The sequence below is a fragment of the Odontesthes bonariensis genome, chromosome 5 (genome assembly GCF_027942865.1).
Source record: "Odontesthes bonariensis isolate fOdoBon6 chromosome 5, fOdoBon6.hap1, whole genome shotgun sequence".
In the NCBI taxonomy this organism is placed as follows: Eukaryota; Metazoa; Chordata; class Actinopteri; order Atheriniformes; family Atherinopsidae; genus Odontesthes; species Odontesthes bonariensis.
This window is the reverse complement of record NC_134510.1, coordinates 5093854-5111292: the sequence shown is the minus strand read 5'-3', so window position 1 is coordinate 5111292 and position 17439 is coordinate 5093854. Positions and strand designations below refer to the sequence as shown.

The following is a 17439-nucleotide window of genomic DNA, read 5'->3' as shown; positions in this document are numbered from 1 at the left end:
GCCAATTGGAATTCAATTAATTAATAATAATCATAATTCATAAAATAATCCAATTCGTTCATATAGAGCCAATTCAAAAACAATTTCCTAGCTAAGAAAACCAACAGATTACACTGAAAACTTTTTGTTTTTCGGTCCAATCTCCCGTCCTGAGTGTGCCTGAGGCGACTGTGGAGAGAAACGACTCCCTTTTAACAGGAAGAAACCTCTGGCAGAACCAGACTCAGGAAGGGTGGCCATCCGCCTCGACCAGCTGGGGTTTGAGAAGACAGAAAGGGGGGGGGGGGGGGGGGGGGGGGGGGGTGAGCCGCGGCGGCGGCACTGTAAATGCATTTACCAGTTGAAGCTGAGTGTCTATGGACAGGAAATGAGCGTGCCCACACTGGTTGTACCAGGCCAGCATGACCAGATGATAGTAGGCAGCAACGTGATCAAGCACATGCTACGTCAGTTCAAGAAAGACCCCAGCTACTGGCGCGTGATGAGTAAAGCAGATTCTTCTGGTGAGTCAAGCATTGAACAGTTCTTAAGTATGCTCTCAGGCATAACAAGATGGAAGGGCGACACTAATCCGGACACAATCGGAACAGTAAAGCTCGCAAATGCTGTGACACTCAAGCCCATGCACGAACACGTCGTATGGGGAAAGCTTCCTGGTAATGCTCCTGTCTCTCAAGGAATTGCCATACTAGTGGAGCCGTCAAAGTCCCAGTCACACAAGGGGAACATCATCGTGGGGAGAACCATGGCCTCAATGAGTGGTGACAGGTAGGTTCCTGTAAAGATCATGAACACAAGTGACAAGCCTGTAACATTGAGAAGGAACACAAGGCTGGCTGACGTTGCGCCATGTGTGGCATTGGAGGATTTTGAGCTCAGCATGAACCACGACCGAGACACAGAGTTGAAAGCACAAAGCCAAAACATGCAGAAGGACACTTATCATGCCTGCAGCTTGACGGTAGTGCCTACCCTCCAGGACAAACTCAACAGTCTTGGATTGGATAAAATCGACATCAGGTCATGTGAAGTATCTCCCTTCTGGAAGAGTCAGCTGGTGGAGCTCATACAGAAATATGACGACGTGTTTTCCAAAGACAAACTGGACTGTGGACATGCCAAGGATTTCGTACATAGAATCCACCTAACAGATGATCACCCATTCAGGCTACCATACCGCCGTGTTCCACCAGGCCAGTACCAGACGTTAAGAGAAGCCCTCTCCGAGATGGTAGAGAAAGACATAATACGAAAGTCATCCAGTGAGTGGGCCTCTCCTCTGGTACTTGTATGGAAAAAAACTGGAGAGCTGCGTATCTGTGTGGATTATCGGTGGCTTAACGCCCGCACCGTGAAGGATGCCCACCCAGTGCGTCTTCAAGCCGACTGCCTGGCGGCGTTAGGGGGAAACGCCATGTTCAGCGCCATGGACTTGACGTCGGGATTTTATAACATCTCCATGCACGAGCAGGACAAGAAGTTTACGGCCTTCACCACACCAGTAGGCCTCCACGAGTTCAACCAACTACCACAAGGCCTGTGTAACAGTCCTGCGAGCTTTATGCGCCTCATGATGAACATCTTCGGTGACCAAAACTTCTTGACTCTGCTGTGCTATCTCGACGATGTACTAGTCTTCGCCCCAAATGAAGAAGAAGCCATCAAAAGGCTTGAGATGGTCTTCGGTCAGCTGAGAGAGCACGGGCTGAAGTTGGCCCCAAAGAAATGTCACTTCCTTCGGCGGAGCGTTAAGTTCTTGGGTCACATCATCAACAAGAGTGGAGTTGCCACCGACCTGGAGAAGGTGCAAGCCATTACCGCTATGGGTGAAGTGGACCTGATGATGGAGGATGGGGTAACGCCCTCTGCAAAGAAAATCAAATCCTTCCTCGGTATGGTGATGTACTACCAGAGGTTCATTCAAAATTGCTCCAGCCTCGCAAAGCCTCTGTTCGCCCTGACTGCTGCTGCAACAGGCAGGGCCAACGCAAGACGTGCTACACACTTCAAGAAACTCAGCCCAAGCGATTGGACTCAAGAACAAACCAACGCTTTCAACCAGCTGAAAGCTGCTCTGCTGGGTTCTGTGGTGCTAGCCCATCCGGATTTCAGTCGCCCCTTTGTCCTTTCAACAGACGCCTCATTGGATGGATTGGGCGCTGTACTCTCGCAAGTCCCCGAGGGAGGGAGCAAGGCGCGTCCCATTGCTTTTGCGAGCAAATCCCTGACTTGTGCATAGACCAAATACCCAGCACACCGTCTGGAATTCCTCGCCCTCAAGTGGGCCGTCTGTGATAAGTTCAGCCACTGGCTGAAGGGCCATTCCTTTACTGTCTGGACAGATAACAACCCGCTAACGTACATCCTCACAAAGCCGAAGCTGGATGCTTGTGAGCAGCGGTGGGTGGCGAAGTTGGCGCCGTAGAACTTTAACATCCAGTACATCCCAGGCAGTAAAAATGTCATTGCAGATGCGCTGAGCAGACAACCGTTCATCAAGACGCGTGTCAGTGAGAGAATCGTGGCGGAGCCATATGGAGCCTTGCTCGAAGAGGCACAGCAAGTCCAGGATGATTCCATACAGAACGTCTTCCGGCTGAGTACGAACTGTCAAGAGGTGAAACAGTGTGAGTCTGAGGTGGGATGTCGGTCAATGAGCAGTGAGGAAGTAACAGCAGTCCTGGCCGGCCAAATGGAATGGGAGGAGGGGTCGAAAGGGAGAGTAATCTCCTGGTTGGCCCATGAAGTGGAAAAGCTCACCCCGCCAGGTCAAAGTGCGTTACATGTATTCTCTCTTAAAGAGCTCCAAGACAAGCAACAGGAAGACGCTGTGGTAGCGAGAGTCATCCACTATGTGACACGTGGCAGGAGGCCGTCTTGAAGAGAGCAAGTCAACGAGCCTCTCAGAGTGCAGAAAATGCTAAAGCAATGAGACAAGCTGAGGATGTTGGACGGTGTCCTGTACAGAGTGCTTAAAGACTCGCTGACTGGGAAAAGGCACCACCAGTATGTTGTTGCTGCATCATTGGTCAAGCAAGTTCTGCAAGGCGTCCACGACGAGGCTGGGCACCAAGGACACTGTACCTGGCAAAACAGAGGTTCTTTTGGGTTGACATGGAAAGGGATGTCCGGGATTATGTCAGGTCCTGCAAGCGGTGTGTGGTGAGTAAGACGCCAGAACCAGAAGGTCGGGCTCCTCTCGAAAGTGTGAAGACAACATGCCCGCTCGAATTAGTCTGTATCGACTTCTGGTCGGCTGAGGTTCCAGGAGGGAAGAGCGTGGATGTTTTGGTCGCCACTGACCATATCACCAAGATGGCTCACGCCTTCCTGTGTCATGATCAGTCAGCCAGACAAGTTCCTCACCAGCTCTGGGACAGATACTTTTGTATCTACGGATTCACGGAGAGAATTCACTCCGATCAAGGAGCTAACTTCGAGAGCCAGCTGATCCAAGAGTTGCTGCTGATTGCTGGAGTGAAGAAATCAAGGACGACGGCATATCATCCCATGGGGAACGGCATAGTCGAACGGTTCAACCGGACACTGGGAAGCATGATCAGAGCACTCCCTCCAAGATCAAAACAGAAATGGCCCCAGATGTTACAGACGTTGACCTTTGCCTACAATTGCACAGCCCACGAGTCAACAGGCTATGCCCCGTTCTACCTCATGTATGGAAGGATCCCTTGACTCCCAGTCGACGGGATGTGCCACAATGTGGAGAGGGATTGTGATGTTGCTGACTACGACAAATATGTCCTGAAGTTGAGGGAGAACTTGAGGGAGGCATTATCATCTGCCCAAGTCAATGCTGTCACCAGCCAGCGACACCAGGCTGAGGTGTATAACAGGAGGGTCAAAGGTCATGACATTGTAGAAGGAGATCAAGTCCTGCTGGCCAATAAAGGTGAAAGAGGGAGCAAGAAGTTGGCGGACAGATGGGAGTCTACCCCGTACGTGGTGGTCGCAATTCAATTCAATTCAATTCATTTTTATTTATATAGCGCCAAATACAACAAATGTCATCTCAAGGCACTTAGATAGTAAGTCCAATTCAAGCCAATTGGAATTCAATTAATTAATAATAATCATAATTCATAAAATAATCCAATTTGTTCATATAGAGCCAATTCAAAAACAATTTCCTAGCTAAGAAAACGAACAGATTACACTGAAAACTTTTTGTTTTTCGGTCCAATCTCCCGGCCTGAGCGTGCCAGAGGCGACTGTGGAGAGAAACGACTCCCTTTTAACAGGAAGAAACCTCTGGCAGAACCAGACTCAGGAAGGGTGGCCATCCGCCTCGACCAGCTGGGGTTTGAGAAGACAGAAAGGGGGGGGGGGAAGGGGAGGGGGGCAGGGGGCCACCGCGACGGCGGCACTGTAACACCATTCAAAGGATATCTGTTGGAACAGGGAAACACGAGTTAATGACCATAATAGTATCACATATACATAAAGAGAGTAAAGTGAGGAAAGGTGTGTCAGATAAGGCCCCACAGCAGTCTAGGCCTATAGCAGCTTAACTATGGGATGTTTCAGGATCACCTGAGCCATCCCTAACTATAAGCTTTATCAAAAAGGAAAGTTTTAAGCCTGGTCTTAAAAGTGGAAAGGGTGTCTGCTTCCCGGACATTTACTGGCAGCTTATTCCACAATAGAGGGGCCTGATAACTGAAGGCTCTGCCTCCGATTCTACTTTTAGAAACTCTGGGAACCTCAAGTAAACCTGCAGTTTGGGAACGAAGTGCTCTGTTAGGAAAATATCTTACAATAAGATCTTTAAGATATGATGGAGCTCGGTCATTAAGAGCTTTATATGTAAGGAGAAGAATCTTAAATTCTATTCTGAATTTAACAGGGAGCCAATGAAGAGAAGCTAAAACTGGAGAAATATGATCTCCCCTGTTAGTTCTCGTCAAAACTCTGGCTGCAGCATTTTGGATCAACTGAAGGCTTTTCAGAGAATATGTGGGACAGCCCAATAACAAAGAATTACAGTAGTCCAATCTTGAAGTAACAAATGTATGAATTAGTTTTTCTGCATCACTCTGAGACAAGATGTTCCTGATTTTAACAATATTACGAAGGTGAAAGAAGGCAGTCCTAGAAACCTGTTTTATATGCGAGTCAAATGATAAGTTCTGGTCAAAAATAACTCCAAGGTTCCTCACTGTAGAACTAGAAGCCAAGGAAATACCATCTAGAGTAACTATATAGCTAGACAATTTCTCCCTGAAACGCTCAGGTCCAAAGATAACGACTTCAGTTTTGTCTGAATTTAGCAGCAGACAGTTCTGAGTCATCCAGGTCTTTATGTCTTTAAGACATGCTTGTAGTCTGACCAACCTATTGGGTTCATCTGGTTTTATAGATAAGTACAGCTGAGTATCATCAGCATAGCAATGGAAATTTATGCCATGCTGTCTAATAATGTTACCTAATGGAAGCATGTATAAAGTAAAAAGAATCGGTCCAAGCACAGAACCCTGGGGAACTCCATGACTTACTCTGGTGTGTGAGGAAGATTCTTCATTTACAAGAACAAACTGAAATCTATCAGATAAATATGATTTAAACCAGCCTAATGCAGTTCCTTTAATCCCAATAACATGTTCAAGTCTGTGTAATAAGATACTGTGATCGACCGTATCAAATGCAGCACTGAGATCCAACAGGACAAGCACAGACACAAGTCCGCTATCAGAGGCTAAGAGGAGATCATTGGTAACTTTCAGCAGTGCAGTTTCTGTGCTATGATGCACTCTGAATCCTGACTGAAACTCTTCAAACAGATTATTTCTGTGTAAATGATCACAAAGCTGAGCTGCAACTATTTTTTCAAGAACTTTAGACATAAAAGGGAGATTGGATATAGGTCTATAATGAGCCAACACTTCTGAATCAAGAGTAGGTTTTTTAAGTAAAGGTTTAATTACAGCAACCTTAAAAGTCTGAGGTACATATCCTGTCAACAAAGACAGATTGATCAAATCCAATATGGAAGTGTCAATTAATGGGAAAACCTCCTTGAACAGTCTGGTTGGGATTGGGTCTAAAACACAAGTTGATGGTTTAGAAGAGACTATTGCTGTTGTTAGTTCAGAGAGATCAACTGGGCAGAAGCCGTCTAAATACAAATCAGGTTCTAAAGATACTTCTAAAGCTGCTGTACTTGATGATACATCACTGATAATAGTGGGAAGGACTCCATCAATCTTCTCTCTGATAGAAACAATTTTATTAATAAAGAAGCTCATGAAATCATCACTGCTGAGAGTTAAAGGAATAACTGGCTCAGCAGAGCTCGGACTCTTAGTCAGACTGGCTACGGTGCTGAAAAGAAACCTGGGATTATTCTTATTCTCTTCTATCAATGATGAATAATAAGCAGTTCTAGCTTTACGAAGGGCTTTCTTATACATTGTTAAACTATCTTTCCAGACTAACTGAGACTCTTCTAAATTAGAGGAACGCCACTGTCTCTCCAGCTTTCTTGCAGTCTGCTTTTAAGCACGCAGCTGTGAATTATACCAAGGAGCCAACCTCTTCTTACTGATTACCTTCCTTTTCAGAGGGGCAACATTGTCCAGTGCTGTACGCATTGAAACTATAGTGCTGTCAACAAGAGAGTCAAGTGCTGCTGGAGTAAAGTTTAGGTAGTCGTCTTCTGTCATATCTGCACATGGCAGTGAAGAAAAGGATAATGGAATTAATTCTTTAAATCTGGTTACAGCATCCTCTGACAGACACCTTCTATACGTAAATTTCTTCTCAGAAACTGTATAGTCAAGTAATGTAAACTCAAAGGTTATCAGAAAATGGTCAGATAAGACAGGGTTATGAGGGAACACTGTTAACTGTTCACTCTCAATGCCATAAGTCAGCACAAGATCAAGGGTGTGATTAAGGCAGTGAGTCGGTCTGTGTACACTCTGAGAAAATCCAATAGAGTCCAATATAGAATTAAAGTTCATATTCAGGCTGTCATTTTCAACATCTACATGAATATTAAAGTCACCCACTACAATGACTTTATCTGTACTCAGCACTAACTGGGATAAAAACTCTGAGAATTCAGACAGAAACTCAGAATAAGGGACAGGTGGACGATACACAACAACAAACACAAGAGGTTTCTGGGATTTCCACTTTGCGTGGGAAAAACTAAGAATCAGATATTCAAAAGAGCTCAAACTAATCTTGGGTCTGGGACTGATGAGTAACCCTGATCTGAAAATAGCTGCCACTCCTCCTCCTCTGCCTGTGGTTCGAGGAACGTGAACATTTAAACAGTCAGAGGGAGTTGCTTCATTAATGCTAACATGATCCTCCTGCTGCAGCCAGGTTTCTGTAAGACAAAATATATCAATATGATGATCACAAATCAACTCATTCACTAACAGAGACTTCGAAAGGAGAGATCTGATATTCAGCAAACCACATTTAATAGTTTGATGTTTTTGTTCAGTTAAAGTTTTTGTTTTAATAATTTCTTTTTGCACAAGAGGATTTGCTCCTTTTGTGTTAATTGATTGGGTGAGTAGCAGCAGGTGGGAAGCTGCAGAGAAGTGTGTAAGACTACAACTCTGCATCCTGGTCTGAACCCTGGGTTGTCATGTTTTAGGGTGGCAAATAAATTCATCCATATTTCTAGAAATGAGAGCTGCTCCTTCCAAAGTGGGATGGATGCCGTCTCTCCTCATCAGACCAGGTTTTCTCCAGAAAGATTGCCAATTATCTATGTAGTTGTTTGCTGGACACCATCTAGACAACCAGTGATTATAGGATGACATGCGGCTAAACATGTCATCACTGGTCAGATTTGGCAGGGGTCCAGAGAAAACTACGGAGTCCGACATTGTTTTGGCAAAATCACACACCGATGCAACATTAATTTTAGTGACCTCCGATTGGCGTAACCGGGTGTCATTAACGCCGACGTGAATAACTATTTTACCATATTTACGTTTATCCTTAGCCAGCAGTTTTAAATAGGATTCTATGTCGCCCGCTCTGGCCCCTGGAATGCATTTGACTATGGCCGCTGGTGTCTCTAATACCACGTTTCTGACTATAGAGCTGCCAATTACCAGGGTTTTGTCCTCAGCGGGTGTGTCGCTGAGTGGGGAAAATCTGTTTGAAGCGTGGACAGGTCGATGGTGAACAAGTCGCAAGGGACCCAAAGTGTCACACCTAACGTATCAAGAACACCCCAAGTGGGCGTGAAAAGGTGGTGCATCGCAACCTCCTCCTGCGTGCAAACTTCTTGCCCCCTGAATTGGCAGATGAGGACGAGCCATCATTCGCCGAGTCAGCTGAACTAAGCTGTGACGAGACACGGAGTGAGGTGTTGGAAGTGGAGACAAGAAACAGCACAGGAGATCGGACAGCTGATTGGGTCCTGGGCAGTCCTGCTCCCAGCCTTCCCTCAGAGTGTCCTGATGCAGATGAAAGAACTGAAGATGTTGAACTGGATGACAGTGTGAGCCAGAGGCCTATGAGCATGTCCAGTGTGGTTGGTGGGATGCCCAGTGATAACAACCCCATTGACACAGCAGTGCTGTGTCTAGGATAAGAACGAGGGTGGGCAGGCTTGTGAAACCTGTTAATAGGTTAATACCCATGACCCAGAAGAAAATATCTTTGACCTCTGACTTTGCTAGGTCTTTATCTGTGAAGTAAATTCCCCTGTCAGACCCCAAGTATGTAAAGATGTTTGTATTACGCAGACATTACAAAGTAGTGTTAGTTATTACACTCCTCATGTTGAGAAAAAGGTATATGTGATGTTACCTTAGTTCAGTATCGTACGAGGTGGTGTATAAGGCACCCCTTCTTGCAAGTGTATTCATGAGGGTTGTGCAGCCTTTGTGGGTCATTTTCTCAGTCAAGTGAGTAACTCTTTAGTTGCAGTGGTTTAATGTATGGGAGTACACTACTGGGTCTTTGCTATATTTTGGTGAAGTTCAGGGGGGAGCATGTAGCCAAGTCAAAAGTGACATATTTTTTTGTTGATTTATTTTCCCTAAAATTTTTCTCTTTATGTGGTGAACTTTCCCAAAATAATTATTTTCTGTCTGTAAAAGAAAAGCAGAAGAAAGGTTCCTATGGCGATTTTCTATTGTGTTCCCTTCGTTTCTCTGGGGTATTGTTTGGCGTTGCACCACCTAGTGTCAAAGAGCTGTGTGAGCTCTGAACTGGTGAGTCACGATATGCACTCTCTCCTTTGTCTGAATTATTTTCCTTTCTTTTTACCGGTCAAAACCGCATTGTATTGATATATCCTGTGCTGCGACAGTCTTATGAGCCTTCTGGTCGAGTTTCTGTGGATTAACAACTTTTAAATTGAATATTTAACCGAGTTATGCAGAGTGAGCTAACTTAGCATTATGCTAGCTGAAATTTTTTTTCCCTCTGTCTCCCTCTTTTCCATGCTGAGGTCAGGAGGCCATGCTCTGTGTGCTGCGGCTGTATAATGCCCGGACAGTCTCATACGTGATGTGAAGCTGTCATGATCTGGTTGGCTGTGTTCTGAGTTGTAGGTTGGGCTGAGCAGGCTTCACTGAACACCAGGGCGGGGTCTGGTTGTGGCCTTCTGCCACAGCTGCTTTCCATCTGCAGTCATCAAGATACCTTCTTAAGGAGCAGCAGGAGCACCAGTCTTTGCCAGATCGTCAAACCATATTCTGTGGTAATCAGGCCCCGAAACCCTTGCTAGTAATCTTGAAATTCCGTATTTTCTCTAACACCTTCTTCGCTTCCCACAGCAAGATTCCTGCACCCAGTTCCTGGACTCTCCTCTCGGTTCCAGCTTGGATCCTTCACCACACCAGCCTCCATTCCTTCAGAATACTCACCTGGTTCTTCCTGCCTGCTCACCCTCCTACGACTCCAGATTCTCCTACCCAGCCAGCCGATCTCAGTACTTCCCCTCCTATGGATGGACTCCCCTCTCAGACTGTAAGATAACCTCACTCTTCTGTTTTTGGATTTATCTGGATTGGATGTACCTGAACTCATTCTCTCTCATATATCATCTCCATACAGTTCCAGCCCAGGTTACTTCTTCTCAGCGCCCTCCCAGCCTCATTAATAAACTTGTGTTGCCCTGGTGAAATCTGCTTTTGAGTCTTTTCCATATTTTGGCTTTGGCCCCATGACAGCACGATCTGGCCAAAATATGGACTCAGCAGATTCATTCAGGGCAGCCTTAACCAACCAAGGCATGCTACTTGGCGAACATGAGAAAGCACTTCGGGCGCTTAATGACCACCAAGAGGCAAATAACCAATGCCTTGACCAAGCCTTAAACATGATGGCTCAGATTAACGCTCATTTGACAACACTCACCTCCGCTCCTCCTGTCGCTAACCCATCTGCTGCTCCTCCGCAGGTCCCGTCTCCCACTCCACCTCCTCCGGAACCGTTATTTCGAGACGCCTCCTTTCCTACTCCAGAGAGTTATTCAGGTAATGTTTGGGGTTGTGAAGGCTTCCTACTCCAGTGTTCATTGGTTATCACTCGTTCCCCTCACTCCTTCCCCAGTGATTCCGCTAAGACGGCATACGTCTTGGGGTTGCTAAAGGCTAACGCTTTAGCTTGGCCATTAGCCTTTCTTAAGTCTAACCCCATAGACTCCCTTTCCTTCGACAAATTCACTGAAGAGTTTCGTAAGACTTTTGACCATCCTCTTAGAGAGGATAATGCTGCCAAACGTCTTCTCAATTTACGTCAGGGGAGCCAATCAGTTTCGGACTTCCTCATTGAGTTCCGGATTCTCGCAGCCGAGACCGGCTGGGGTTCAGACTCCTTGCGGGGCATATTACAAAATGCTTTCAATAACCAGATAAAGGATCAGTTATCCTTTCGTGACGAGCCATCTTCCTTTGAGGAGTTGGCTTCTGTGGCTATACGCATTGACAACCGTCAGAGGGAAAGAAACCTCAACTCCCATCGGCCCCTTGGTCGCGGCTCTCACGAGAGTTCCTTTTCCGTTCCGCCCCATTTTCCAACTTCACCGGTTAAACACAGTCCTCTTGCTGCGGAAGCTGATAATTCAGAACCAATGCAATTAGGACGTACCAGGTTAACCTCGGAGGAAAGATCCAGACGTCTGCGTAACAAAGTTTGTCTTTATTGCAGTTCGCCCAAGCATTTCATCGCCGCCTGTCCTATTCGCCCAAACGAGCACGCCCACCAGTAACTGCGAGGGCACAGGTGGGCGGAACTAAGTTACCCGATCTTCTTCGCCTTATATTACCTGTCTCTCTGGTTTACGAAAGAATTAACCACGCTACTCAAGCTCTGGTTGACTCTGGTTCTGAGAAAAATCTTTTAGATCCAAGTTTGGCCTCAAAACTGGGTCTGCCTATTATTCCCCTACCTAATCCTATTTCTGTCTCTGCACTGGATGGTGTCTCCCTGGCAACCATCACCCATGAGACTGGATTAATATCCTTTATGGTATCTGGTAACCATCAGGAGCAGCTAGAATTTTTCCTGTTTCCAGTGGCTAACAACCCTGTGGTTTTAGGTTTCCCTTGGCTAGCTGCTCACAACCCTCATATCAATTGGGCCGGCCAGAGAATTGAGAGTTGGAGCTTATTTTGCCTGTCCAACTGCTTAAAATCTGCTTTCCCCTCCTCCGGTCAACCACCACCTCAGCCTGACGATTCAGTCGACCTTTCGTTTATACCCCCTACCTATCATGATTTATTTATGGTGTTCAGCAAAGATAAAGCCCTTTCTTTGCCCCCCCATAGACCATACGACTGCGCCATTGAGTTACCCCCTGGTGCACCGTTACCTTCCAGTCGGCTTTACAACTTATCCCGTCCCGAAAGGATGGCTATGGAGACTTATATAAAGGATTCCCTCTCCGCTGGTATCATCCGTCCATCTTCTTCACCTGTAGGGGCTGGATTTTTCTTTGTGGATAAAAAGGATAAGACCCTTCGCCCCTGCATCGATTATCGTGGCCTAAACGAGATAACCATAAAGAATAAATACCCCTTACCTCTTCTCACCTCGGCATTTGAACCCATACAAGGATCCAAGATCTTTACCAAACTGGATCTCAGAAACGCCTATCATTTAGTGCATATACGCAAGGGAGATGAATGGAAAACTGCCTTCAATACACCATTGGGCCATTTTGAATATCTAGTGATGCCTTTTGGCTTAACCAACGCCCCAGCAGTGTTTCAAAATTTGGTTAACGATGTCTTAAGAGATTTCCTCAACATCTTCGTGTTTGTGTATCTGGACGACATCCTCATTTTCTCTTCTTCCCTGGAGGAACACGAACAGCATGTTCGAGCTGTGCTACAGAGACTGCTGGAGAATCGTCTCTATGTAAAGGCAGAGAAATGCGACTTCCATAAACCTTCTGTCACCTTCCTGGGCTACGTTTTTGAGGGTGGGCAGGTGAAGACTGATCCCCTCAAAATTTAAGCTGTTGCAGAATGGCCAACTCCCGCCTCTCAAAAACAGTTACAATGTTTTCTGGGCTTCGCCAATTTTAACCGCCGCTTCATACGGAGCTATAGTCAAGTCGCAGCACCCTTAACCCGCTTAACCTCCACCAAGCTGCCGTTCCACTGGTCTCCTGAGGCGGAGGCAGCCTTCGCTACCCTCAAGCACCGTTTCACCTCAGCTCCCATCCAGATGAGCAGATCTGATCAACAGGTCGTTGACGCTGTGACGCTTTGCGGTAAGACGTGTTGCATCACTTCCTGTTACCTTGCTCGTGCACTGTGGAATTTCTTGCTCCGCTTGGAGTACTGATAATCACTTTATTTCGATCTATAACTTACACAATTTTGCATAGTTAAACTCTATAGCTTATCGTTCTGTTCTAACACACTCCTACAGATCTTTATTCTCACTTTTTAACGGTGTGTCTGGTTCTCTAGCGTAGCATGGCTACCGGTTCTCTTCCTCCTTCTCCTGCTTTCACCTGCTCCGTGTGTCAGATGTTTAGTTACTCCTCTGCCTCCTTTAGCGATAATGGTACATGTAACAAATGTAGTCTTTTTGTAGTTTTGGAGGCGAGGTTATCTGAATTGGAAGCTCGGCTCTGCACTGTTGAAAATCAACCGATAGCGAGCCAGGTCCCTTTAGCCAGTGTGGAGCCACCTAGCGTAGCTAGCTCAATTAGCCTCCCCCTAGCAGAACCTGAGCAGCCACGATTACAACGTGGCTGGGTGACTGTCAGGAAGAGGCATAGCTCTAAAGTCAAGCCCGTTGTTCACCATTGACCTGTCCACGCTTCAAACAGATTTTCCCCACTCAGCGACACACCCGCTGAGGACAAAACCCTGGTAATTGGCAGCTCTATAGTCAGAAACGTGGTATTAGAGACACCAGCGGCCATAGTCAAATGCATTCCAGGGGCCAGAGCGGGCGACATAGAATCCTATTTAAAACTGCTGGCTAAGGATAAACGTAAATATGGTAAAATAGTTATTCACGTCGGCGTTAATGACACCCGGTTACGCCAATCGGAGGTCACTAAAATTAATGTTGCATCGGTGTGTAATTTTGCCAAAACAATGTCGGACTCCGTAGTTTTCTCTGGACCCCTGCCAAATCTGACCAGTGATGACATGTTTAGCCGCTGTCGTCCTACAATCGCTGGTTGTCTAGATGGTGTCCAGCAAACAATGTGGGCTACATAGATAATTGGCAATCTTTCTGGAGAAAACCTGGTCTGATGAGGAGAGACGGCATCCATCCCACTTTGGAAGGAGCAGCTCTCATTTCTAGAAATATGGATGAATTTATTTGCCACCCTAAAACATGACAACCCAGGGCTCAGACCAGGATGCAGAGTTGTAGTCTTACACACTTCTCTGCAGCTTCCCACCTGCTGCTACCCACCCAATCGATTAACACAAAAGGAGCAAATCCTCTTGTGCAAAAAGAAATTATTAAAACAAAAACTTTAACTGAACAAAAACATCAAACTATTAAATATGGTTTGCTGAATATCAGATCTCTCCTTTCGAAGTCTCTGTTAGTCAATGAGTTGATTTGTGATCATCATATTGATATATTTTGTCTTACAGAAACCTGGCTGCAGCAGGAGGATCATGTTAGCATTAATGAAGCAACTCCCTCTGACTGTTTAAATGTTCACGTTCCTCGAACCACAGGCAGAGGAGGAGGAGTGGCAGCTATTTTCAGATCAGGGTTACTCATCAGTCCCAGACCCAAGATTAGTTTGAGCTCTTTTGAATATCTGATTCTCAGTTTTTCCCTCGCAAAGTGGAAATCCCAGAAACCTCTTGTGTTTGTTGTTGTGTATCGTCCACCTGGCCCTTATTCTGAGTTTCTGTCTGAATTCTCAGAGTTTTTATCCCAGTTAGTGCTGAGTACAGATAAAGTCATTGTAGTGGGCGACTTTAATATTCATGTAGATGTTGAAAATGACAGCCTGAATATGAAATTTAATTCTATATTGGACTCTATTGGATTTTCTCAGAGTGTACACAGACCGACTCACTGCTAAAATCACACCCTTGATCTTGTGCTGACTTATGGCATTGAGAGTGAACAGTTAACAGTGTTCCCTCATAACCCTGTCTTATCTGACCATTTTCTGATAACCTTTGAGTTTACATTACTTGACTATACAGTTTCTGAGAAGAAATTTACGTATAGAAGGTGTCTATCAGAGGATGCTGTAACCAGATTTAAAGAATTAATTCCATCATCCTTTTCTTCACTGCCATGTGCAGATATGACAGAGGACGACTACCTAAACTTTACTCCAGCAGCACTTGACTCTCTTGTTGACAGCACTATAGTTTCAATGCGTACAGCACTGGACAATGTTGCCCCTCTGAAAAGGAAGGTAATCAGTAAGAAGAGGTTGGCTCCTTGGTATAATTCACAGCTGCGTGCTTAAAAGCAGACTGCAAGAAAGCTGGAGAGACAGTGGCGTTCCTCTAATTTAGAAGAGTCTCAGTTAGTCTGGAAAGATAGTTTAACAATGTATAAGAAAGCCCTTCGTAAAGCTAGAACTGCTTATTATTCATCATTGATAGAAGAGAATAAGAATAATCCCAGGTTTCTTTTCAGCACTGTAGCCAGTCTGACTAAGAGTCCGAGCTCTGCTGAGCCAGTTATTCCTTTAACTCTCAGCAGTGATGATTTCATGAGCTTCTTTATTAATAAAATTGTTTCTATCAGAGAGAAGATTGATGGAGTCCTTCCCACTATTATCAGTGATGTATTATCAAGTACAGCAGCTTTAGAAGTATCTTTAGAACCTGATTTGTATTTAGACGGCTTCTGTCCAGTTGATCTCTCTGAACTAACAACAGCAATAGTCTCTTCTAAACCATCAACTTGTGTTTTAGACCCAATCCCAACCAGACTGTTCAAGGAGGTTTTCCCATTAATTGACACTTCCATATTGGATTTGATCAATCTGTCTTTGTTGACAGGATATGTACCTCAGACTTTTAAGGTTGCTGTAATTAAACCTTTACTTAAAAAACCTACTCTTGATTCAGAAGTGTTGGCTCATTATAGACCTATATCCAATCTCCCTTTTATGTCTAAAGTTCTTGAAAAAATAGTTGCAGCTCAGCTTTGTGATCATTTACACAGAAATAATCTGTTTGAAGAGTTTCAGTCAGGATTCAGAGTGCATCATAGCACAGAAACAGCACTGCTGAAAGTTACCAATGATCTCCTCTTAGCCTCTGATAGCGGACTTGTGTCTGTGCTTGTCCTGTTGGATCTCAGTGCTGCATTTGATACGGTCGATCACAGTATCTTATTACACAGACTTGAACATGTTATTGGAATTAAATGAACTGCATTAGGCTGGCTTAAGTCATATTTATCTGATAGATTTCAGTTTGTTCTTGTAAATGAAGAATCTTCCTCACACACCAGAGTAAGTCATGGAGTTCCCCAGGGTTCTGTGCTTGGACCGATTCTTTTTACTTTATACATGCTTCCATTAGGTAACATTATTAGACAGCATGGCATAAATTTCCATTGCTATGCTGATGATACTCAGCTGTACTTATCTATAAAACCAGATGAACCCAATAGGTTGGTCAGACTACAAGCATGTCTTAAAGACATAAAGACCTGGATGACTCAGAACTGTCTGCTTCTAAATTCAGACAAAACTGAAGTCGTTATCTTTGGACCTGAGCGTTTCAGGGAGAAATTGTCTAGCTATATAGTTACTCTAGATGGTATTTCCTTGGCTTCTAGTTCTACAGTGAGGAACCTTGGAGTTATTTTTGACCAGAACTTATCATTTGACTCGCATATAAAACAGGTTTCTAGGACTGCCTTCTTTCACCTTCGTAATATTGTTAAAATCAGGAACATCTTGTCTCAGAGTGATGCAGAAAAACTGCTCCATGCATTTGTTACTTCAAGACTGGACTACTGTAATTCTTTATTATTGGGCTGTCCCACATATTCTCTGAAAAGCCTTCAAATGATCCAAAATGCTGCAGCCAGAGTTTTGATGAGAACTAACAGGAGAGATCATATTTCTCCAGTTTTAGCTTCTCTTCATTGGCTCCCTGTTAAATTCAGAATAGAATTTAAGATTCTTCTCCTTACATATAAAGCTCTTAAAGACCGAGCTCCATCATATCTTAAAGATCTTATTGTAAGATATTTTCCTAACAGATCACTTCGTTCCGAAACTGCAGGTTTACTTGAGGTTCCCAGAGTTTCTAAAAGTAGAATGGGAGGCAGAGCCTTCAGTTATCAGGCCCCTCTATTGTGGAATAAGCTGCCAGTAAATGTCCGGGAAGCAGACACCCTTTCCACTTTTAAGACCAGGCTTAAAACTTTCCTTTTTGATAAAGCTTATAGTTAGGGATGGCTCAGGTGATCCTGAAACATCCCATAGTTAAGCTGCTATAGGCCTAGACTGCTGGGGGGCCTCATCTGTCACACCTTTCCTCACTTTACTCTCTTTATGTATATGTGATATTATTGTGGTCATTAACTCGTGTTTACCTGTTCCAACAGATATCCTTTGAATGGTGTTACAGTGCCACCGCTGCTGCGGCCCTCCCCCCCTTTCTGTCTTCTCAAACCCCAGCTGGCCGAGGCGGATGGCCACCCTTCCTGAGTCTGGTTCTGCCAGAGGTTTCTTCCTGTTAAAAGGGAGTGGTTTCTCTCCACAGTCGCCTCAGGCCGGGAGATTGGACCGAAAAACAAAAAGTTTTCAGTGCAATCTGTTGGTTTTCTTAGCTAGGAAATTGTTTTTGAATTGGCTCTATATGAACGAATTGGATTATTTTATGAATTATGATTATTATTAATTAATTGAATTCCAATTGGCTTGAATTGGACTTACTATCTAAGTGCCTTGAGATGACATTTGTTGTATTTGGCGCTATATAAATAAAAATTAATTGAATTGAATTGAATTATCCAACCCGA

At 44.7% G+C, this 17439-nt stretch overlaps 1 protein-coding gene and 1 pseudogene across 1 annotated transcript; one reads left to right on the top strand and one right to left on the bottom strand.

The window, feature by feature from the left end:
- Positions 1–7619: 7619 nt before the first annotated feature.
- Positions 7620–8553, bottom strand: LOC142380534 (uncharacterized). The gene is made up of 2 exons (XM_075466451.1): positions 8252–8553; positions 7620–8199 (listed from the first exon to the last, which is right to left on the bottom strand). The coding sequence occupies exons 1-2, from the start codon at positions 8551–8553 to the stop codon at positions 7620–7622; spliced, it is 882 nt and encodes a 293-aa protein (XP_075322566.1).
- Positions 8554–12926: 4373 nt separating this feature from the next.
- On the top strand, positions 12927–13955 carry LOC142380640 (uncharacterized; annotated as a pseudogene).
- Positions 13956–17439: the final 3484 nt, after the last annotated feature.

Bases quoted from the DNA above. Each gene is read 5' to 3' on its own strand.
- LOC142380534 (XM_075466451.1), bottom strand. From the start codon at position 8,553: ATGGGGTTGTTATCACTGGGCATCCCACCAACCACACTGGACATGCTC. The intron at 8,200-8,251 runs GTTGCGATGCAC...TTGATACGTTAG, and splicing joins AAGTTTGCACGCAGGAGGAG to GTGTGACACTTTGGGTCCCT.